The 23,371-nt window shown below is 53.0% G+C and overlaps 1 protein-coding gene across 3 annotated transcripts; it reads left to right on the top strand.

Annotated features, from left to right (window-relative positions):
- The first annotated feature begins 8,989 nt into the window (after positions 1-8,989).
- Klf15 (KLF transcription factor 15) lies at positions 8,990-22,559 on the top strand. Of its 3 annotated transcripts, none has more exons than XM_048416424.3 (3): positions 8,990-9,285; positions 13,843-14,946; positions 21,465-22,559. In XM_048416424.3, exons 2-3 carry the CDS (start codon positions 13,868-13,870, stop codon positions 21,631-21,633), a joined length of 1,248 nt encoding a protein of 415 aa, XP_048272381.2. In that variant the 5' UTR covers positions 8,990-9,285; positions 13,843-13,867; the 3' UTR covers positions 21,634-22,559. The 3 variants fall into 3 exon arrangements, with proteins under 3 accessions (XP_048272381.2, XP_085546711.1, XP_048272380.2); XM_085690585.2 differs by lacking the exon at positions 8,990-9,285 and adding an exon at positions 10,042-10,196; XM_048416423.3 differs by lacking the exon at positions 8,990-9,285 and adding an exon at positions 12,459-12,906.
- The last annotated feature ends 812 nt before the right edge of the window (positions 22,560-23,371 follow it).

Here is a 23,371-nt window from a genome sequence, read left to right as displayed (position 1 = left end):
ACTGAACCCAGGTCCTGTACAGGAGTGTTGTGGGAGTATCTTCTGCTGCCTCAGCCAATAGTCGCTGAAGCACGAGCCCACAGTGCGGAGGGGAGCGCCTTCTGCTCAGTCAGCCAATAGCCGCTGAAATACCAGCCCACTGGGGCGTGGTATATTTCTCTTTTAAAAAGAGACACAGATCCCGGATCAGGCTCTCTTGGTGCCGGCTTGGTCCCGGCTCCTGCTCCTGGCTCCTGCTCCAGCGACTAGGTTCCCTTCCTGACGGTTTATGGTGTATGTAAGTTTTACCCTCCAAAATAAATAACCCCTTAAAGCATAACTGGTGTGGGATTGATTCGCCGATACAGGAGCAGCCAGCAGCCAGCAGCCAGTACTTTACAGCTGAGCCATCTCTCTAGCCCTGCCCTATGTCTTTGATTATGATTTTTAAAATGTCTCCAAAGCTGAGCTCTACCTTCAAAATGTGCCTCTTTTGTTATGCAGTAAGAAAACTTAACAATGGTGTTGACCATCTGCATTTCCTTTTCTTTTCATACGTGCTTGTATTTCCTGACATTTTGAACAATAAGAAAGTGTGTGTGTGTGTGTGTGTGTTTAAGACAAATTTCTTGACAAAGCCTAGGCTGGCCTCTCACTGATCTGCCTCCAGAGTACATGATTTCTGGCATATGGCACCAGGCAGGACAATATTACTGCTACACTCATAAAAAAAAAGGACTATTTAAAAATAACATATAAATAACTCTTATATGATTAAAAAAACAGTAAAACTATCTTATTGGTTCTATTTTTAAGTAAGGCATGCCCATTGTAGAAATATGCAGAAATGTGAGTGGAGGCGCTGGAGAGATGACTCACGCCGAGATCTCAGTGTAAATATTGGTTCACGTCACTGGTACAAGTTGCTGAACCTCTCGTTCTGTTCTGTTTTCTGTTGTTGTTTTTTTTTTTCTTTTGGTAGAGCTGCATAGAGTTTGTGTCACCGTTTTTCCTTCTTTTCTTTCGTTCCCCTCCCTCTCTCTCTTTCTCTTTTGAGACAAGATCTTATTAGCAGCCCTGGCTGGCCTTGAGCTCATAGCAATCCTCCTGCCTCAGCCTCCCAATTGCTGAGATTACTGGCATGAGCACCCAGGACAGGCTCACATATTTTTTTCACTTTAAGCTTTGTAAAAGGATCTTTTTAAATTTTGAATCAAGTTGACACATAAAGGTTGGAGGTGAGGCCCTGAGTTCCAACCCTGGTGCTTTAAAACAAACAAAACGTCTGTCTGAGGTGACAAGCAAGTCTACTGCACACACGGGCCACAGCCGATGAGAGGGTTTGTTGTTGTTTGTCTTGTTTTTTGATGAGCTTCTAATATTTCTCAAATGGCAGGAAAAACATGCTTGCTGGAAAACTGACAGAACACCTGGTCATGTCTTCAAGTTGGCTTCTGATTGGAGACATGTGGCAGCTACGTGCAGAGCATTGGTGGGCTGTGGAGACGCCGGTTTAACCCGGCTTCAGTGTCGTCATTTTAAAAGAGGGAGTTAGAGGAAGAGTCTGGCTTTGTCTTTCTTCATCCAGAAGCGAGGTTAAAGTCGCCCTGAGCAAGAAGCAACCTGCATACCCCGCCCCTCCTCTGCCTGAACTAGCACTGGAACTCTCCCTAGTAGCTGAGAGATGACTAGTGTACGGCTGGGAGGGGAGTTGCCATCTCCAGATCTCCAGGGTTCCCTCCTCAACAACTCCAGGACACCCCTCGGTCCCTTGAGAACTGGTGTTACAAAAGTTCTTTCCCCAGAGACAGAAACACCTACTGCACTTCTTAAGGTCCTACAGCAAACAGAGGAGTGAGGGCACCAAAGTTCACTCTGGGGAACCTACAGAGTATGGGTGAGGGGTTACGGGCAGGAGCAGCCACACTTTAAAGGTATCTATTAGGTGTATTTCATTTTAAAGGTCCACAGCCATCAAGGATGATGATTCTCCAATGGCTGTGTAGATGGAGGCCCTTTCCCACCTAGATACTCCAGCCCTTCTCAGGCTGCTTGCCAATTAGGGCAGAATTGCTTATAACTAGCTGGGAGGTGGGACTGGCTACTCTGGCTAGGGTCCCATGACCCTCCCCGCCCTCCCTCCATGAGGCAGCATCAAGAGTCAACAAGCCCAGCTGTGGTGATCTTTTGGCAGCTGGACGGCTGATTTGATGAGGATGGCAGGACTTTGGCACTGCTGGGCTTACAGAGCAGGTGGCCTAGACAAGGTTGGTGGGAGCTTCAGCCTGAGGTTGGCATGACAGATCTATGTTAAGTCTCCCTTCAGTCCCCTCCTTCAGGGAGGGGAGATTCACTGTCACCAGGTGAGGCCCATGCTATATGGCTCGGGAGGGCATGCTGGGGCCTAGGAGTGGCATTTGGATGCATCTTCGGTTCTGATCAAGACTTCAGCTCCTTCCCAGTTGGTCAAGCAGGTCTGGGCTCAGGATTCTTCTGTCACCACATGTCATGGCCATGTGAGTCTTCAGGCAGAACCTGCCAGTCAGGCTTTGGGCTGAGTTTTCATGGTACCATCACACTTAACGCAGACAGCAATTCACTCCTGTCCTAATGGTGCCAGCTCCTCCTATGGACTCTTATGCCCATGCCTATAGGACAGTACCAACGTCCTAGAGACACTGGGTTGTACAAGTGAGGCAGAATTTGTCAAGCATTGGGACCGAGCTGGCATATAGGACACACCTCTGTTGGCTCTTGGCCCTGTGCCTGGCATGCTGGGCACTCAGGAAAGTGACTTACTGTATCAACTGGGGATTCATTCAAGCTTCTCAGAAAGAACTCGGAGGCTCTGTCAATGACCTGGGGTTGCATTTCCTGCCTACTACCTCCTGCCTGCCGCTGCCAGCTCAGCTCATTGAGTCCCACAGCCCCATGCTCTAGCTTCTCCAGAGTGGAAGATAAAGAGGCCGTTACTGCATTTGACTGTACTGCTGCTCTGCAATGCGCAGCCCGTCCCACCAGGCTGGCTGGGAGATGACCAGGAAACAGACTTGGTCCCTCATGGGCAGACCCTCCTCAGACACAACAGGATCCCCTCCTGACAAACTCCCCAAAGTAGAAAACGCATTGAATACACCTAACATATGGAGCCGCCTCACTCAGCAATATAGCACGGCACACTGTACACAGTGCCTATATCCAGAACCTTGCACACAACACTCTACATAACACCCCACAGCATCTGTACCAAGATACCTTAAACACAGTTCCTGTACCCTCACATAGCACCCTGCATTCAGTGTCTTGCATAAATAGCCCGGCACATAGTACTTGGCATACAGTGCCTCGCATAAATCACCCTGTATACAACCCCTGCACCTGCATTCACAGCCTCTGTCAGGCAGCTGACTGGGAGTGTGCTCAGTGCTGCTGCCCAGTACCAAGGGAGCACCAGACTGCAGTTCAGTAGCCGGGGAAAGGTCCATAGTCAGAGCTCTACTAGGTGCCACTCAAGCCATCCCAAGGCAAGAACCCTAAGTCAGATCTTTACGCTTCGGAGACTACCGGTAGCCATTAACCATTTGCAACAAAGACTCAAAGCAACGTCAGCTTAACGCGTCATGTCTCTGTCACTCTCCTGAGAGCCCGCCTGGTGAAGCAGATGCCCTGCAGGAGCTGGCATCTCCTCCCGGGCGATGGCCTTGTCTGCTTAGCCCCAGAGAGTTCTCCAGGTTCCTACCTTTGGAGAAGCATGAGTAGGCTAACCCAGCCTCACTTCTGCCAGCCACAGGGGCATCCAGAGACACAGTCTTTCTTTGGGGTCATTCTGTTGAGAACTAGAAGTTCTAAGAACAGGAGACTGAGCAATATTGGCAATGCTACCATGAGAGACAAGGATTAATTAACGAACATAGTAATTAATGGACCATTAAAACCTAGAAAAATGCTTAGAAAAAGAGTTACTAGCTATAAAGGAGGTCGGGAAAATGTCAGCTCTGACCTAAGGAATGTAGAGGCAACTGGGTAAAGGAAGCAGTGGTGCAAAGGGCCTGTGGTCAGCAGAAGTGGAGCACACTCCAGGCCCTAAGAAGCCTTTGCAGAGAGGTCTTTGGTTCAGTTCCCAGCACCCACATGGAGGCTCACAACCATCTGTAAACTCCAGTTCCAGGGGATTGGACACCCACTTCCAGCCTCCATGGGTACTGCCTACGCATGGTGCATAGTCATACTACAGGCAAACACCCATACGTGTAAAATAAAAATAAACCTTGGCAATAAATTAGTCTAGTTGCCTATAGAGTAGATTCGTTAACCTAGTTGTAGACCGACTCTTAAAGTACATAGTTTATTATTATTTGCAATGTAGTAATTATGCTTTTATCAAGTACAAGGGGATGTCAGCAGGTACATGCAGATGAGTGATGTATGACCTCAGACACTTACTGTTTATCAGACCTCTATATCCAGAGTAGTCATAGTCCCTGAGACTGGCTTACAGGAAGGAGCTGTGGCCCCAACTCAAAAACTTCTACTTGGTTCCAGGCGCTTTTCTAAGGTTTGGTATGTAATTCTCTCAATTCCTGAGCAAGCCACAGAATGGCTCCCTGCATTTGTTCTGTCCTCGGAGAAGCAGATGCCCAGGGGAAGGACCTGTGGGGATCTATAGGGGCAATGTCTGGGAGACTCAGGAAAGAGGAGTTAACTAGCAGAACAGCACCAGCCAGGATGCAGGGCTGATAGACAGGAAGCCTCCAACGGTAGCGTGGCCTGGAGAGTACTGGGCAAGGAGCCCCAGCATCACAGTTCCATCAGGCGTGTGGGATCCCTGCACCCAGCGGGAACAGCCAGGCAGCACCCAAGTTCTGTTCCCAGCTGGGACGCTAGGAGAGACCGTGTGGGTTCCAAAGGTGCGTCTCCTCAGGCTCTGATAGACAATATTCCCATAGGCCTCTGCACAGGGGCTCTGAATGAGTTTCCTCTGTGGTCCAGACACCTAAGGGCCATTCTCATTTTCAGACAGGAATGGAAGGGTTGCGACTTGCCTGGAAACGTACACCCAAGGCTCAGGAGCAGGGCTTGAAATGAGGCGGAACACCCAGATCCTTGCTTTGCTACCCATATCAACTTCCTCCCTGAGGTGGGGCAAGAGGCCTGTTGACATGGATGTAACTGAATAGGTAACTTGGACAGGGGCTTGTTTTGTGGCTGTTGGCTGAGAACTCCCAGCCAGCAGGACCCTTGGGCTGCCAACCCCTGTCAGGGTGGGGGCAGGCAGTGTGCAGTGTGGCCTCAACCTCTGTTGGGTAACTGGACTGGGGTTACTTAAATGGCTGCAGGTGAGGCAGCTTTAGGAGAGCTGTTTACCCAAGGGACTCAAGGGTCAAGAGCTGAATGTCTCTCCCAATGCTTATGTCATGATGCTAACTCCAGTCCTTCAGAAAGCCTGTGTTCTGGAGACAGGACCTTCAAAGATGGAATTAAATTAAAAATAAGCCACTGGGATAGAATCCTTAGGAGAAGAGATCAGGACACAGACAAACACAGGGAAGACCATACAGGAACTGGACGAGAAGAGGGCTATGTCTCCAAGCCAAGGAGGAAGGTCTTGGGAAACCTTCCCTGTGACACCTCGTCCTGGACTTGCAGTTTCATGCTTGCTCATGCTGTAACGAAGTGAGCTGCCAGGGAAGCAGGCATCCCACGCAAGACAAGCCCTGGCCAGTATCCCACGGGACTCTTGCTGAGCCCACCTGCTTTGCTTCAGAGGTCTGCCTCTGCAGGAAGAAGCCAGTAGGATGAGGTCCCCATTGTCAGCAGCTGTCAGTGGGAGGGCTGCAGATTTGGGGGTGCAGCTGGATCTGGGGACATGTGCATAGGAGAAGGAATGAAGCTTAAGCTAACCAGGAGAAGGTCAATTCAAGATACACGTCCTTTATTTTATTGTCTGTGAGTAGGTGTGCTTGCACGTGTGTGCTGTGCCGGGAGATCAAACCTGGGCCCCACAAGTCAGGCAAGAACTCTATTTCCAGTCCAAATCTATGACCTTAAAGAGCTTGTTGACTTGTGGGAAAGACAGGCAATGACACATAAGTAAAACCTAGAAAACCAGAACCATGAAATGAAATGAACCAAGGCCAGAGAGCAGAGAGCAGGGCAGACACTCTTTCAGACCAGGCGACCAAGAAAGCCATGGGCTCATGTGACATTTGAGCAGAGGTCTGAACAGGAGGGATCTGGTCATAAAGATACCTCAGGAAAGAAGGAAACAATAGAAGAATATGTGCCTGACAAGGGAAACGACTTCTATTTTCCTGTTAAAAGGATATACCTCTGAGTCTGGGGCTCCGTGATAGAGCACTTACCTTAAATGCATTATGCACCAGATTAAATAGCAACTATTAAGGGGAGGAAAGTATAGCAATTCTAAAGCAACAATTAAAAAGAGAAAGTAAAAAAAGGACTCTAAAATCAAACATATCTTGATAAAATTTGTGAGAAAACAGGAAAATATCAACACCCCCAAAGGACTCAGGACCAGGCGGTTTTACAGGCAAAGCCATATGATACTCAATAACATATTTTGTTTGTTTTTGTTTTTTGTTTGTTTTTTAAGGCAAGGCTTCTCTGTAGCTTTGGTGCCTGTCCTGGAACTAACTCTTGTAGACCAGGCTGGCCTTGAACTCACAGAGATCCGCCTGCCTCTGCCTCCCGGGTACTGGGATCAAAGGTATGCGCCACCACCACCTGGCTCAAAGAACATATTTTATATCCATTTATTTCCTTTTAAAAGCAATGCAAGTTTTTCTATTAAAGGGGTATTTAAAATTAAAATACATGATGCTAGGGAGATGGCCCAGAATTTAAAAGGATAGGCTATTCTCGCAGAGGACCTGGATTTGATTCCCAGCACCCACATGGTAGTTCACAACTGTCTGTAACTTCAGTTCCAGGGATCTTTCATCCTCTTCTGGCCTCTGTGGGCACTGCGTACATGTGGTGCACATACAGAACATTCACACATGGAAAATATAAGTAAACCTCTTTTTAATTAAGCTTTCAAAAATGAGGCTGAGCTAGCAGGATACCAAGAGAGCCTGGGATCTATATCAATACCTTGGTTCAAACAAAAACAAACAAAAAACAAAAACCCTGCAAATCTGAAGAAATAAAAGTCATTCCACTGCCAAAATATAGTTCTTGAAGTTTAAAAGACTCTCAGAGACTAGGAGTTCTGCACCCTCTCTGGCCTCTTCTTTCTTTTTCTTTTTTTTTTAATTGTTTGAGACATCGTTTCTCTATGTAATAGTCCTGGCTGTCCTGGAACTTGCTTTGTAGACCAGGCTGGCCTTGAACTCACAGAGTTCTGCCTGCCTCTGTCTCCCCAGTGCTGGGATTAAAGGTGTGTGCCGCCACCACCCGCTCCCTGGCCTTTTCTATGAGACATTTCTTTGAACGATGGTGCATGGGATGTTTCTGCTGCTGTGAGAGCTCTGCCCCACCCAGGTCCCTCGTGGAGAGTTCCTATTGCCTGGTTGTCTCTTCCTTCTCTCTAGTGAGTGTGGAAATGGAGCGTCAGGGAGAGCTGGCCTAGCAAGCCCGAGACCCTAGCATCTAGCTCCAACTCTGAAAATAAGCAAATAAGTCCTTCCTTCTGTATATAGGAGCTTTTCTTTCTAGATTGTGGGAAAAGAGGGTACAGCAGCTCCCAGAGGCCTTTGGATGATCAGAATCCCTGGGTATCATTCCCTCGTCAATAGGAATGCCTTGCATTCAGACTCCGATCCAGGCCATGCACTGTGATGCCCGTGGAGAGGTATCTAGGCTGTGGGAGCTAAAGCTGGCATGGGACTTGACTGCTGCGGGAGAAGGAATGAATTGCCAGGCCCTGCTGGGGAAGGAAGAAGGTAGGGAGCACAGCAGACATGAAGGCACACTCTGGAAGGTTCTGCTTGAGGTTTTTTGTTTACATGTTTGTTTGTTTTGGTCTCTTACAAGAAAATTGTTCTGATTTCCCCAAGGACCAACTGTCCCCTGTTTAGGGTAAATTCCTGGAGCCCTGTTTAATTTCTTTTGTGTGTGTGTGTGTGGTGTGAGTATGCATGTTGGGGGCGGGCACACATCGCATATCTATGTGTGCATGTAGAGGCCTGAAGCTGACATCTGGTGTCTTTCTCTACTCCTCCTCACTTTGTTCATTGAGGCAGGGTCTCTGACCGAACCTGGAGCTCACCAATTCCAACCAGTCCAGCAGCCAGCTTGCTCGCGGGATCCTGCCTTTGCTCCCGCGTCCTAAAATTACAGGCTTCTATATGGTGTTGGCCTTGCAAACTGCTTCTGAATATCTAGAAATCTCATCTGTGCAGCTTATATTCTTTGCAGGAAACAAGAGCACACAGAATAAAATGAAACTTTTTAATAAATTAGAAGATAAGTATCCAGAACTGTTAAACTGGATGGGAAAAGAGGGGAAGGAAGAGGTAGTGCAAATGCAGGCTCACCTCGAAGGTATCACTTATAAACCCTGGAGGAGAGAGCCACGTTGAGTGTTGGGGTCAGAGCATACCCAGGCAGAGGGAACGGCATATGCAAAGGTCCTGAAGGTGTGCCTGGTAAGTTGGTGACCATGTGGCTGGAGTAACATGAGCAAGAAGACGGGGTCAGGGGAATGAAAGGGACCCAAGAGAGACTGAGAAAGCTTGGGTTATATATACTATCTGTGAGTGAGCTTCCAGAAGGTTCTGAAGCAAGCGGGCCTAATCTGACTCAGGGTTAGGCAGAATGCCCTAAGCTGGTCATGGGTTTCTGGACAGCTGGGGCATCTTCCCCGTGGGCCAAGGCTGCTCAGCTACACCTTTGCTGTTGAGCCTTTGACCTTTGGCTGCACTTCTCCCTAGGGGGTGCGAGACATTGGACAGAGTGAGAGGAAGGCTGAGCCCAGCGTAGGTAGTGCTAGAAGTGCGCGGGCCCAGCCTGACCCTGCCCGGAGCGGACGAGCTGGGATCAGTCAACTTTACAGACTAGCCAATGCCACCTGCTTTGCTAGCTAGCCCTGGCTGCGGAATGCCCCAGCCTTAGGGGGTACCTTGTCTAAGATCAGAAAGTTGATGACCAGCGGCTTGTGATGAGCACAGGCTGCCTCGAGTGCTCTGGCTAAGACTCAGTTTAACTGGTGGGTCGTTCGCACTGACCTGGAGGGCCCCCAGATCCTTAATTAAGGGGGTCCAGACCCGCTGACGCTACAAATTCTGTCTCCAGCACGGACCGCTGGGAGAACAGGGTGAACGGTTGGCCACCTATCAGTACCAGGTAAGAAATGCCACGAAGAATGTCTGTCCAAATGTCCTAGGTGTTTGTAAGAAACCCCCTAGGCAGACACACCTGACTTTGCCTGGTCCTCTATGTGTGGCTAGGAAGGCCCGTGCTCTCTCTCAGCGGGTTTCTTCATGCTGGCTGAGGAACCAGGTATAGTGTAGGTTAATGGGCACAGCAGGGTATCCAGCTCTCTCTGCTCACGTGTTTTCTAGGGCTTCACTTTCCTCATTAAGTCGGTGCAAGAGCGGCCCATGATGGCTTGGGACTGAAGTCTGGAACTCCCTCTGCAGATCGGGAGCACCCTGCAGTCTTTGGGGGAGGCGCCTGCACTGTCACAAGCCTCTGCGGACAGTCAGTCGCAGTGGCCTAGGGCAGCGCAACGAGCGCGAATTCCCGTGGGTAACCGTGACCGCTGGAGAAAAGAGCAGATATATTTTTACAAATGGTTCCTTTAGACACGGTCCCTACTAGATCCGGCCTTGATCGAGATGCAGAGGGGGCTGCGGGACGATTCCGCTCAGGAGGCCCCACGTGGCCTGCACTTCAGGTTTGTGTGGGCTTTCCGTAGGTCCTTAGGCCCGACTCCCGTGCGCACCGGAGGACCAAGTGAGAATCCACGCAGAGGCCCGGGAGCGCGTGGGCTGCCGGAGGGCGCGGCCGGGGCGGGGCGGGGCGCGTGACGCGCGGCCTTAGCCAATGGGGCGCGCGCCCGAGGCCGAGCCTCCTGCGAGCCTTCGCGGCGCCCGCGGCGTCACGTGAGCGGCCGGAGAGCGCGGAGAGCGGCGAGCGGCGAGCGCCCAGCTCGGCCGCAGGGAGCGCGGGCTGCGGCCAGGAGCGCTGGACGCGCGGCCGCATACGGAGCCGGGCCGCACGCGCGAGGCCGCGCCAGGCAACGCCGAGTCCAGGTGGGAGACGCGCGGGGTACCGCGGCCGCGTGGGTCCGTCCGGGGGATCGCGGGCCGTCCCGTGGCGCGCGCTGTTCGAGCTGCGTGCCGGGGTCCGGGGAATGGGGGAACCCCCAATGTGAGAGCACGGGGCCCACGGAGGGCTAACCCCGTGTGCGCAGCTCCTGCCCGCGGAGCCCACGCGCGTCCGTGGCACTCCTGGATCTGCGCTCCCATATGGCGGCGCCCGGCGGGGCCTGGCGACCGAGGGGCGGAGAGGTTACTGTCGGTCATAGCTGCGGTGGCCTAAGAGGGGACGCGGAGGGGGGCACCGAGCAGAGGGTAAGGTACTCTCCGAAGCCGTGCGCAGGAATCTGGCCCACCTCCTTCCCCGCGTACTTCACACCCACGGGTGGACACCCACGCGCGGGCACCTGGCGGACACCCGCACGGCTGCACTGCGCCCCGCACACGCAGTCACACGACACAAACTCACACCCATTTGCGCGCACCCGCAGCGTTCCTGCGCTTCTGCTCCATTCCCCAGGCAGAGTCCCCAGGCCTCTTTGACCAAACATTACCGATGAGATGGCTGAGGGTAGCAGCCGCGGAGCAGGGCAGGCCACCCTTCTTGGAAACCCTCTCGCCAGCAGGGTACAAGGGCTGTTTTCTCTTACGGTATGCAAAGGTGAAATCCCAGATGTTTGATTGAGTCCTTCAGATGCTTCCCCCGCCCCCCGACCGTGGGGAGCCCTCACCGCCCTACAGGTGCGAGAATGACAGTAACTTTGGGGGCCTTAGAGACTGCTCAAGAAGGAGACTCTTATTTTGAAGAGCGGCCCCCATTCGCCACCCCCGTGATTTGCACGCTGACCCAATGGCTAGCCCTTGGCCGACTCTCGGCTTGTTATCAATTACATGTTGTTCCTACAGCCGCTGTGTCCCCGGGAGGATAAACAGCAGGCCTGGCCGGCTAGGAGAGGGGGCGGAGTCCAGCGGCCGGCCAGGGACCGTGCCCAGAACCGGGTGCCCCCTCCCCCTGCGCCTCTGGCTGCGCCACGTGCTGCTGTTTTTCAGGGACCGGTTTGAGCGCTGACACTCAGACTTTCAGCCCTGGGTCTTCAATGCCTCAGTGTCCCGGGGTTGCTTGCTCAGTTCTGTTTTAAGATCCTGTTGACTGACTGGGGCCTTTCCACTCCTGGATTCAGTCAAGGACTGTTTCCTGACTCTAGATCTTGGCCTGTATGGAAGAGTCAGAACTGCTTGTATTCTGGTGGGGAAGCAGAGCATAGACAGGTCTCACAGTGGTGCCTGCTGTGAAGGATATAATCCCGGGTGATTTGTCCAAGGGAAAGTGACTTCTGAGTTGAAATATCTACATAATGAGCTCCCACCTGGAACGCTTGGAGAGAGTCAGGACTTCCACAGATGAGTTATTGGTGCCATGGCCAAGGCTCTATTAGTGCAGATGAGCCAGACCTGAAGCAGCTGGAGGGGCAGCGTGTGTGGGCAGGGTGCTTGGTGCCCTGGGCCCTGGAGGAATCGGAAACATTTTTATGGCAGGAGGGAGATTCTTCTGTGCAGTTCCACTTTGCGGTCATCCTTTTGTACCTGCTTTCGCTACCTTGTTCCTGCCCGGCTTCCATGTCTCAGTAGGATCTCACACAGCTGCCCTTGAACTCATGATCTCCTGGCTGTCTCCTGAGTGCTGAGATTCCGAGTATGAGCCGCTCTGCCCACCAGCACCGCTGTTTGTACTTACAGCAGACTGGTTTCTATCCTTTTAACAATGGAGACTGGAGACCACCATCACATTTGAAAACAGTGTCATCGCCCGGTGTTGTGGGGTGTCCAGCTGTGATCATGTCATTGCAGGAGATCTTAGGTGGCTCTGTTCCAGGTCCTGGGATACCATGGGCCCTGCGTTTGCCTGACGGTCCAAATCTTAATAAGTGTTCCGGTATACATGAGCTCTTTGGGTGTACATGCGGCCTCAGAGCCGGGTCACACTGGCCGCACCCAGATGTGTGCACAGAGAAGTTGTGCCATTTGCCTGAGGTCACACAGCTGATAGCTGCAGACAAGGTGTGCGCCCCGCACCTTTGCCCTTCGCGTTGTCTGGCACTTGATTCCTGCTCAGCACCTGCCTTAGTGAAGAGCGTGTATTTTGAAGCACACTCCCGCTTTTAGATCCTCAGCTGAGTGTTTAAACCCAGATGGCCTCCTGGCAGGATTACCCTCAGGCTCAGATCTTGCTTCTATTCCCTGGAGCAAGAGAGAAACTTAGAGAGCACTGAGGCATAGAAAAGTTGGGGAAATTGAGACCCAGGGGAGCAAAATGACTCTGGCCTCTTGGCTGCTGGGCAGTGCCAGGTGCCAGGCTGTGGAGTGGACCTGTGGAGATGATGGACAGGATGTGGGTGCAGAGACTATGGACTCAACAGTTCTGCGCATTCCCCGTCTCCAGTCTTGATAATCACACAGCCAGCCGTGGTCACTGGGCGGGGACAAAGGTCCAGAGAGGTGGCCCCATCCCAGCCAGATACTGTTGACTCTCCTTGGCCGCCAGACCTAGCATGAAATTTGGCTTTGGAGGACACAGCTTTCCCTCTCCTTTCTGTCCACATTCTCTGAGCCCTTCTTGGGTACCTGTGTGGTGCTGAGAGCTGGGGATACGGCAGAGTGTGCTGCCAAGAGGGGACACGGGCATCTGCTGAGCTTCCCCAAGTCGGTGAGTGTCCCAGACAGGAGAGGTGGGGCAGGGGGAGGACAGGAGGCTCTGCTCCCACACATCGGCCAAGGGCAAATGTCACCCCTTCAACCTGCCTGAAGGTTGTGAGGTCCCAGGAAGTTACCCACGGACTGGGCTCTCAGACCTTCTGGAGCCTCATGGCCACCAGGGGCTGGACCTTGTCCATCATGGCGGGAAAGTGTTAGGCGCCATGGAGGGAGCACTTTGCTCAGCTGTGTGTCTTCTCTCCTAGTTGTAGAGGAGAAAGGTAGTTCTGGAACTCGGCTGGAAGTTTGTAGGGAAACACTGTGAAGGCAGGCAGGCACTTAATGGCCTCTAACCTTTTTTCCCCTCCACATTATAGCTACCAGGCTAAAGTACAGGCAGCTCAGACACACGCATGTCCCATTCAATTCTGGGAACACTGTGCTTGGATTCACAGAAGTTCATTTTTGAAATCTGAAGTGAACATCTAACAAGCAGCCTGTGCTTTTATTTGCTCAGAAGCCTCCGAAGCCTGGGCTCAGAGTGCAAATGGCCACCTTCCTTCTCACCCCCTCTCTAGCTCCAGGTAGAGGGCAGAGTTTAGGTCCTGCCACTTGCAGGGCCTCCTCCTCCTGGCCTCCTTTCCCCCTTGGACTCAGCTGTTCACAGAGAAGAGCATTCCTTGTTTTATTCCTTTCCAGAATCATTCTGGAAAATGTTTGAAACCAGAAGTGCCCTGGGTTGTGCAACGGGGCCTGGAGAGGGCTCTTTTGCAAACAGGGTGATGCAATTTCTGAAAACACACTCGTCGGCCCCATTGTCCCTTGGGATGGAAGCAGGGTCTGGACATTTGGCCACAAGAGGCCTTGGGCAGGCAACCGAGGGTGGGGGCTGCGAGGCACCAGTGAGCATGCAGTCCTTCTAACCAGACCTCCCTTGTTCCCTCTGCAGCCACCACAGGCTCGGCCAAGCCAGCATGGTGGACCACTTGCTTCCAGTGGACGAGACTTTCTCGTCACCAAAATGCTCAGTGGGGTACCTGGGTGATAGGCTGGCCAGCCGGCGTCCATACCACATGTTGCCCTCTCCCATCTCTGAGGATGACAGCGATGTCTCCAGCCCCTGCTCTTGTGCCAGCCCTGACTCGCAAGCCTTCTGTTCCTGCTACGGCTCAGCTCCAGGCCCTGAGGCCCAGGACAGCATCTTGGATTTCCTTCTGTCTCAGGCCACACTGGGCAGTGGTGGTGGCGGTGGAGGTGTCGGAGATGGCAATGGCCCTGTGACCTGGGGTTCATGGAGGAGAGCCTCTGTGCCCGTGAAAGGGGAGCATTTCTGCTTCCCCGAATTCCTGTCAGGAGACCCTGAAGACGTCTCCAGACCCTTCCAGCCTACCCTGGAGGAGATTGAAGAATTCTTGGAAGAGAACATGGAGGCTGAGGTCAAGGAGGCCCCAGAGAGCAGCAGCAGGGACCTGGAAGCCTGCGGCCAGCTCTCCGCTGGGTCACACCGGAACCACCTCCATCCAGAGTCTGGTGGGAGAGAGCGCTGTACCCCACCACCAGGTGGCACCGGTGAGGGTGGTGCCCAAAGTGCTGGTGAGGGGCCTGCGCGTGATGGCCCCATGCCCGTGCTGCTGCAGATCCAGCCTGTTGCTGTGAAGCAGGAAGCAGGTTCAGGGCCAGCCTCCCCAGGGCAGGCCCCAGAGAGTGTCAAGGTCGCCCAGCTCCTGGTTAACATCCAGGGGCAGACCTTTGCACTCCTGCCTCAAGTGGTACCATCCTCCAACTTGAACCTGCCCTCCAAGTTTGTGCGCATCGCGCCTGTGCCCATCGCTGCCAAACCTATTGGTTCGGGATCCCTAGGTCCCGGCCCTGCCGGCCTCCTTGTGGGTCAGAAGTTCCCCAAGAACCCAGCAGCAGAACTTCTCAAAATGCACAAATGCACTTTCCCCGGCTGCAGCAAGATGTACACCAAGAGTAGCCACCTCAAGGCCCACCTGCGCCGGCACACAGGCGAGAAGCCCTTTGCCTGCACCTGGCCGGGCTGCGGCTGGAGGTCAGTATGCATGGACAGGCTGGGCAGCCAGCTAGGAGGCACATCGCTGCTCACTGGGGTGTGTTCCCAAGGCCCCTTTCTCCATTAGATAAGGTAGATTAGGAAAGGAGCAAGGGGTGTGCAGAGCTGGCACAGTTGCTGGAGACTTCCTTGTCCCTCTTGGTGACTGAAGCCGGTAGCCACCTGGTCTCCGGTTTCTTTAAAGACCAGGTAAGTCTTGCTTGGGCTCATGCTATCTGTGGTCCCTCAGGCTGGGCTGAAGCAGAAGGAAGCTCAGCTAGGGAACTGCTTGAGTCCGGTGGCATACAGGCCATGGGCCAGAGACCCGTGCAGGCCTCTCAGCATCCTTGGGGTAAGTACTCCCGTCACACCGATGACATTTCTGGTCAGGTACATGGAGACTCTGTCTGGTCAAGAACCATCCATGCCACAGTACTGTGTGAGTGGCATGTGAGCCCTGAGACTCGAACTAGAAAATTATACTTCCCTCCAGCCAGGAGATGAGCATTGCTCACAAGTTTGGACTGACCTTTGCCTTGTTTCTTCCCTGGTGACCTGGAGGTGTGTTTGGGAAGCCATAGAGAACAGCCAAAAGGAAGGACAGATTGGCTATCATATGGAGCCAAAGGTGGCAGGATCCTTTAGACGTTCCACAAAACAGGGTGTCCAGCCCTTCAGGGCAAGGAGCCTCATCCAGACTGCCCAGATGTGATGGCAGGGACCATGGAGTCCTGGTGTCGCCCTGTCCTTGGCCCTGGGTGCCGCTCAGGGTGCTACAGCCAGGTGGAGTATGCTCTGGCCTTGGTGGATAGCATGTGTGGCAGCAGCACCATCCCGTCTTGTCTGTCATGTGTGTGTGTGTCAGGTGAGGCTCATCTGTATGCACAGGCGTGATAGAGTTAGACCTCCTGAATCAGTGTCTGCAGCGTATGGGCACATCTTGTACCTGATGTAGGGTGGCACACAGGAATAGTCCCAGAGGGGGAGTTCTGAGCCAGCCTTTGGTTCTGAGTTAGTGGTGCTAGCCTCAGGGCAGGTGCTGGCCTGCTGAGATTGAGCATGGGGGATGGCGCGTAGCAGTGGCTGCATTTCCCTTCCAGCACCAAACTGACCAGAAAAGGAACTTTCTCAGTTAGTATTTTGCGTCGCTGAGGTTCCTGAGAGGTGTCACTGTCTTCTAGTACCTGTTCAGATGCTGGACTCCCTAGGTCTGCTGTCGCCTCTCTGAGCTGTGTTTTCAGGAGTGGACCCAGAGCAGGACTGTGGGGTGGTGAGTGAGTGGACAAATTGTAGGGCAAGAGGAGCCTAGAGAGAGACCTGGCAGGGGTGTTGACTGAGGACAGAGGGAGCAATGGACCCTGTTTGGATAGGGGGCTCTGACCACCCCCCCACTGGGGTTGCTATCAACTTGCAATCTCCTATCTATCTCTTTTTGTTCTCTGGAGCTCAGAGCTAATGTGGGGGTCTCACTGTGCCCTCTTTTCATGAGGCTAACGGTCATTTTCCCACAGTCAGACTATGGAGAGGAATCTCAGAGGTGTCCTGCCTGGGACACTGGCAGGTGTTTGCACCCACAGGGGCTGCTCATGGGCGGGTCCCTGAATAGCCTTCGCCCAGCAGTGCTCACTCCATGGGCTTGCTTGCCCCAGGAAGGACTGCTTGCTCACTATGACTGATGCTGCTGCTTGAGTGACATCTCCAGAAGGAAAGAGGCCAGGCCGGGGTTACAGGCTGTTAGACGTGGTCAAGGATGAGGGCTGGAAGGCAGGTCATCGCCCACCACAGTGTTGCTCCAGGAAGCATGAGATCCAAGGAAGGGCCTTGGCTCTGATCCTGAGCCTTGGACTGGCCTCACTACCCAGGCAGAGCCCACTCAGCAAGACTTGGAACATGGTGTCCATGTCAAGGTCCCCGTGCAGCATCTGCCTCAGGAAAGAGCTGGAAGTTTGAGTGTCTGAGATTTCCAGGATATTCTTGGGATTAGAAGCCTAGGGGTTGTGCCTAGAAAGTTTGCAAGCTCCCTGCATGTGGTCAGTCTTCCACTCAGAAGCACTGTAGTGGGCAGCAATTCCTTGCTGCAGTTAGGTGGGAGGGTGGATCCCTCACACTCTCTGGATTTAGGCAGGATGGACTGTGATGACCATGTTGATGGTGGTGGTAGCATGTCACTTTAGGGATGATTACAAGCTTTGGAGCGTCCCCACCAACCCCTTCGCTTGTGTATGCCCTTCTGCAGGAGCTCATAACTCCCTGAAGTTGATGTGGCCTTCAAATGCAGAACACTTTGGAGTTTAAATTCCAGTCCAGTCTTCTTGCTGTGGCCCCCTGCTTTCCCAGTGTGCTCTCTGGCCTTTATCCCTTCTCTAGCAAGATCAGTCGCGCCACCCTCCCCTCTGTTTTCCTCACCATCGTCACGGGCCCGGGATGCTTGTGGTGGCCCAGCCTTTGCTGTGAACCCCCAATACACACATTAGCTTATTGAGTCCTCACAACAACTCTACAAGCATATGCAGTAACCCACATTCTACAGAGGGAAATCAAGGTACAGAATGATCATCTGTCAGAAGGATGTAGCTAGTATGTGTGGTTTTGGGGTTGGGGTACATCCCCATGGGTGCCACACCCGCTTGATTCTCCAGCAGTACAGCCAGATTTGGCAGTGGCCATAGTATATGCTGTGGTGTGTGTGTGTGTGTGTGTGTGTGTGTGTGTGTGTGTGTGTGTGTGTACTGTGTACTCCTGTGTTCAGGTCAGGTACACATGCACATGAAGGCCCAAGGTGCTTATCATGTGTCTTCCTTAGTAGTTCGCCACATTATTTTTTGAGACTGGGTCTCTCACAGCCTGGAGCTCATGGATTGTCTAAGCTGGCTGGCCAGTGAGCTCCAGCCGATCTCTACCCTATCAGCACTGATAGCACAGGCACACCCTACTGTGTCCAGTTTTTATGTAAGTGTGAAGGGATCTGATCTTGGGTCCTCATGTTTGCTCAGCAAGCACTTTACCAACTGGGCCACATCTTCAGCCCCTAGGCTGTTCTTCTTCTACTGAGCTGTGGGAAAGGAGAGAGCAGCAGGCACAGTGGTAACTGCTCTGACAAGGCACTGATCTGAGCATACTCATGTCAGTTCCTATGAGGTATGCCTCACGGAGGAAATAGAGCCACAGAGCTGGTAAGCACTTTCTCTGTGGTCATACAACTTCTAAGCTGCAGAGTTGCCCAGCGCTCAGGAGGCAGAGACAGGATGATCTCTGAGTTCAAGGCCAACCTGGTCTACAGAGTAAGTTCCAGGACAGCCAGGGTCACACAGAGAAACCCTGTCTCAGGGAAAAAAAGAGGAAAAAAAAAGTGGCAGAGTCAGGAATTTAACAGCTGTTTGCTCCCTCACCCACCCTAGGCTCAGAGTGCTTCTCCACACTTTTGCTTCCTTTCCTTTCCACACTCTTGCTCACCTCCCAGGGGAGAGGCCCCTCCTCCACCTGCAGCTGGGCCTGGCTGGTCCAACGTGTTCTATACTTCCCATCCGGCTCTGGTGCTGGCACTGGGCCCTGAGTTCCTAAATCTGCCCAAGCCCCTGCCACTGCCCCCATTCCTCCACAGCCCAGGGGACTGCCCCACAGCCGAGGTGGCACCTGCCCCAGTCCAAAACCCATTGCATTCTGCTTTTGTGCGGCCAGGATTCCCTGTCTCTCTCCCTGTTAGGACATGGTTTTGCATGCAGGAGGGACTCAAGCCAGCCTGCCTATTCTGGTGTAACCATCTGGGAAGTGGCTGTTTGCCGCCTTCCTAGAAGTTTCCTCTCCCCACTTGCAGACACAGGCCTCCTTTGTTCCCTGCAGTGGAACATCCTGTTCCAGAGTGGCCAAGCCGCTCCTTCCAGAAAGAATCTCGCTGGGCCATAGCTAAAGTGAGTATTAATAGCTGTCAGCCGCAGTGTGTCATGTACTACCGGCTTCCATGCTGGACACAGGAGGCCCAGAGGGGGACAGTAGAGTCCAAAGCCACCGAGGGTTGGTGGAAGTGGGGACCGGATTCGGACTTAGTGGTCTGGTTTCAAGCCGGCTCTCTTAGCCTTCATCACCGCTGCCCATATGCAGGGGCATGTCCTCTGGCCTTGTGGCTGGCAGATGCCCCACATACGATCTGCAGGTTGCACACGGCACGTGCAGCCTTAGGGGCTGCAGCTTCTGAGATCTGACTGCTGACAGTGACTTTCTGGAAGATGGCAGCTTGTGTCTCACACAGTTCTTATGCTGGCATTCCTGATGGCCCCTGTGCGTCTTCTGCCCTATGACCCAACGACGAGAGTTATGAACCTGCCCCACAGGCGCCAGGTGCCAGGCCTTTGCCATGTACTGGGAAAGTCCTGTGCTCTACTCCTTGTGTTCAATAAGAGCTCACAATTCTCAAACAGTTGCCACATCTGAAGCCCCATTGTCTGTAATGGTCCCCTGAGATAAGTCTATCACTGTTACTGTCCCAAGGTAGGGATACCAGGGTTTAGCAGGACCTGGCAACCTGCCCAGACCAATCCCAAGGCTGTGTCCTACCCAACTCAGATCTTGTATCTCTTGCTCTGTTGCTGCCTCCGGCTTCTCTTTTGACTGTTAGCAGAGAATGTGACCCAGTAAGTCAGGGGTCATCTTCAACTCAGTTACCAGGACATTCCTGCCAGGTACCAAAAGGCTGTGGCAGCAGGGGGAGGCTCTGGAATGGGGACACCTTGTTCTCTGGCATGGCTGCCCCTCAGCTGCCCGTCCCTCTCAGGGTGTCTTATAACCTGTCCCTTAGAAGGCATGCAGGAAGCGAGGGAGGAAACGGAGACCCCAGATGCTCAGGACCAGTGAAATGGGGACTGTCAAGCCTGTTCTTCCTTGTGAGGCTCTGTGCCCAATGCCTGCTGAGGGCACATGGCTATGACAGAGTCCAGGTAACAGCACTACCAGGCCAGGAAGAGAAAGCTGAGAGGCCGGAGCAGACAGGTCAGGGGAGAGGCTTCGTTCCATCCAGTTGGGTGGTCCTCTAAGGGAAGTCCCTGTGCCGGGTCCCCGGGACATGGCTGCAAGGCAGCAGCTTCCACACTGGCTCTGCCGGCCTTGAGCAGGTCCTGCGCTGCTCGAAGCACAGGATTTTGAGGCCCTTGGTGTCATGAGCCCTGCCTGTTGTCGATGTCACTATTATTCTTGTTCCCCAGGCTGAGGTCAGGGTGGTCTACTGCAGAATCTGAGCTAAGGTGACCGTAGCTCTAGCAACTGAGTGTGACGTCTCTGCTGTTGCCACATCTGCCACACCTAGTGGCACCTATCTAGAAATGGGGTGCCAGGCCTGGGACTCCTGTGTGTATGTGCAGTGATCAGTGTGTGACAATCTTTTCTCATCCCAGGGTGCCTGCTGAGTGCGTGCACACGCACACACACACACACACACACACACACACACACACACACACACATTTAAATGCACCTCCTGGGCACAGAGAACAGGGAGTGTGCGCTCCTTCCTGGAGCTTACACTGTCTAGGCACAGCTGAGCCTAATCAAGATGTTGAAACTAGTCTGGGACTGGAGGTGGTGCTTGGTGGCAGAGCTCTTGTGTGTCCAAGCTTTGCTTCCCCAGCACGCACAAAAGAGATAATAAGATGGTGTGCAGTGACATTGGGGCTAGACTGAGGAATGAGTGGATAAGGGCAGAGAGGAGAGGGGAGAGTGCGCAAGTGTCTTGTCACAAGGATAGAAAAAGAGTCTGAATAGTGGGGTAGAGAGGCCCTGGGGTCCTGTTGCTAGAGAAAAAGCCAAATGGAGAGTCTTAGGTTTCTGGAGTTATTCCAAACAGCCTGGGCATTGTGGCCTAGCTCTGGTTCCTGCCTGTTCCATGGATCTCTGTTCTCAGACTTGCAGTGACCGAGAGGCATGTTCCAGGAAGCCATTTAAATGCTTAGACCTACTGTGAAGGCATGTTTGGAGGCATCTCAGAAGATCCCGTGTCCAGATCTGCAGAATGCCAGGTCCTTCTGCCCTGTTGCAGCAGAAGCAGAGCGGCCAGGCGCTCCCATGGTCTGAGGAGTCTGGTTCCTTTGTTGGGTCTGTCAGCTCTGCCAGGTCTTCCCAGGCCCTTCAGGCGTATCTATGTGGGACCAAATACTGCTGACCTGCTGTTGACAATATAGGAGTGATCCAGTTCAGAGTCCCAGGTGGCTAGCAGCCTTAGGTACCTTTCCCTATGCAGAGCAATAGCCAGCTGCCGTGGGAAGCAGGCCCTGGCCAGGAGAAAAAAACCTGTGCCTCGTTGTCCTTACTCTTGCCCTCTGGGAGGTCTCAGGGGCACTGGGGCTTGCCAGGATCTCATTGGGCAGCTACAGAGGTGGTCTAATCACTTTTTCTAGCCTGGCTTAGCCTAGCCCACTGTACCTACCCCCACCTGCACCTCCACCTGGTGCTGGGGAGGCTGTGGCACTGGCTTTGAGGTCACTTGCAGTGGCAGTGCCCACGCTGGCCTGGCTGACCGCCGTGTTCCACAGGTTTTCCCGCTCAGATGAGTTATCACGGCACCGGCGATCTCACTCGGGTGTGAAGCCGTACCAGTGTCCCGTGTGTGAGAAGAAGTTTGCGCGGAGTGACCACCTCTCCAAACACATCAAGGTGCATCGTTTCCCACGGAGCAGTCGGGCCGTCCGTGCCATCAACTGAGTGCAGTGGCCACCCCACCCTCCCCCAGCCCCACGCTTTGTTTTTAGATGCAATAACTTATTGCCTCCTTCAGAAGGATGTGACAATGTTACCAGCCCCCTTCTGAATCTTAGGAGGTGTGACCCAGAACCGCCATGGCTGCCTTTCCGGGGAGGACCTAGAGTCCCCAAGGTCCCCGGGGCTGGTTCCCCGGTGGCCCAGGTGGCCCAGGCAGGCCTGCACCCTTGTGCCTTTGTGCCTTCCTGCCAGCTGGAAGGATTGCTGGGGGGGGGGGGTCCTTGCCCTTCTCCCATTGGGCTCTCTACCTGGGCCAAAGCCAACATTATTGCTGGGGAAGAAGTTTCGGTTGTGTCGAAATAGTTCCCAGAAGGAGCCATGCTGGGAAAAAGGAAGTAGGTCAAAAGTGTAGGGCTGTACCATGGCATGAGGACTACCATATGCAAGAGGCCTTTGAGGGTCCAGGAGAATGGCCACCCTTGCTCTAGGCCGTAATGCATGTGCTTAAATGCAAGACAAATGGAGCCATATCCATCGGTACCCAGCCTGTCTCACCCTCCTCCAGACATTAGCATCCTCCGGGTTGTGGTGGGAGGAGACAAGAACTGGCCTGGTGGATGCCAAGCAACTAGCTAGCGCCTCCCAGTCTGACTTAGATTTGCATTCCTCGTCAGGTCTAGATATTAGTATCAATTGGACTAGTTTGTTTTGACAGGTCTATTTCACATCCTATGAATGTATGTAAATAAACTGTACATAGGTACGCATCTACATAAAATATCTTTTAATAACACGTTGACATTTGTGTAAATTTGAAATTAAAAAATTCTATAAAGTCGGTGTATATATGTTACAATTATGTATATTTTCTTTGGTCCTTCATAAAAATATATTTACTTTGCCAATAAAAAGAGAAAAAAAGAACTCAACCATTTGGTCCTGTCTTCCTCTGCTGACCTGGTACTTGGGAGTGCGTCTGGGGCTCTGCTCTTCCCAGGTCCCTCTGTAGACCTTCCGTTCTTAAGCCATGTCTGGTCCCACCTGTGGGCAGTGTCTCATGCCCACTGGTTATTGCCATTTGCCTTGTGCCGAGGCAATCATCTATTTTATCGGCCCTCCTCAGGAAGGAGGCAGACCTGTTTGCTCCCTGCACTGTGACTTTGACATCTTAGGAATCTTCTCCAGGCAGGCCACGGGATGGTTGAGATTTCTGTCATAGGGTTCTTCTCTCAGGTTTGGGTCCAGGCGCACATCCTCTCCAGGCTGGGCTCTAGGATCATCGGGAGCAGATGACGGGGAAGCTGTGGGCTCTGTGGAGATTGACCCCAGGGAGTCTTGGCCTGGTCTGATGAGGGCTAGCCTCCTCAGCAACTCAGTTGGTGTAAAGTGAACAGTAGGAAGACCTTCCTGGTTCAGCTGTGCACAGTGTAAGGCGAGAACCAAGTGGCCCTTTTCCTATTGGCTCCACTAAAATAGCTGGGTGCTGACTGGGCGAGGGTTTCCCGGGAGCCCCTCGGAGATCTGGAGTCAGCTAGCAGGTAGGTTTCCAGCACAGAGATTCCTATACCATATGGGTGGCGCAGTCTCAGAATGTGAGGGCTGGCTGGGGGTAGGCCGGCCAATCTGTTCTGTCCAGTGGAAGCTGGCAGTCATTGAGCATTTGAGTGCGACCAATACAGCTGACTAGAAGATGGACATCCCATCTGACCAGCTTGTGACCTCTGCTCTTTGCCTGTGACCA

Source organism: Myodes glareolus, chromosome 6 (genome assembly GCF_982192425.1).
Source record: "Myodes glareolus chromosome 6, mMyoGla1.1, whole genome shotgun sequence".
In the NCBI taxonomy this organism is placed as follows: domain Eukaryota; kingdom Metazoa; phylum Chordata; class Mammalia; order Rodentia; family Cricetidae; genus Myodes; species Myodes glareolus.
The sequence above is the reverse complement of the archived record's forward strand: the minus strand, read 5'-3'. Positions and strand labels throughout refer to the sequence as shown.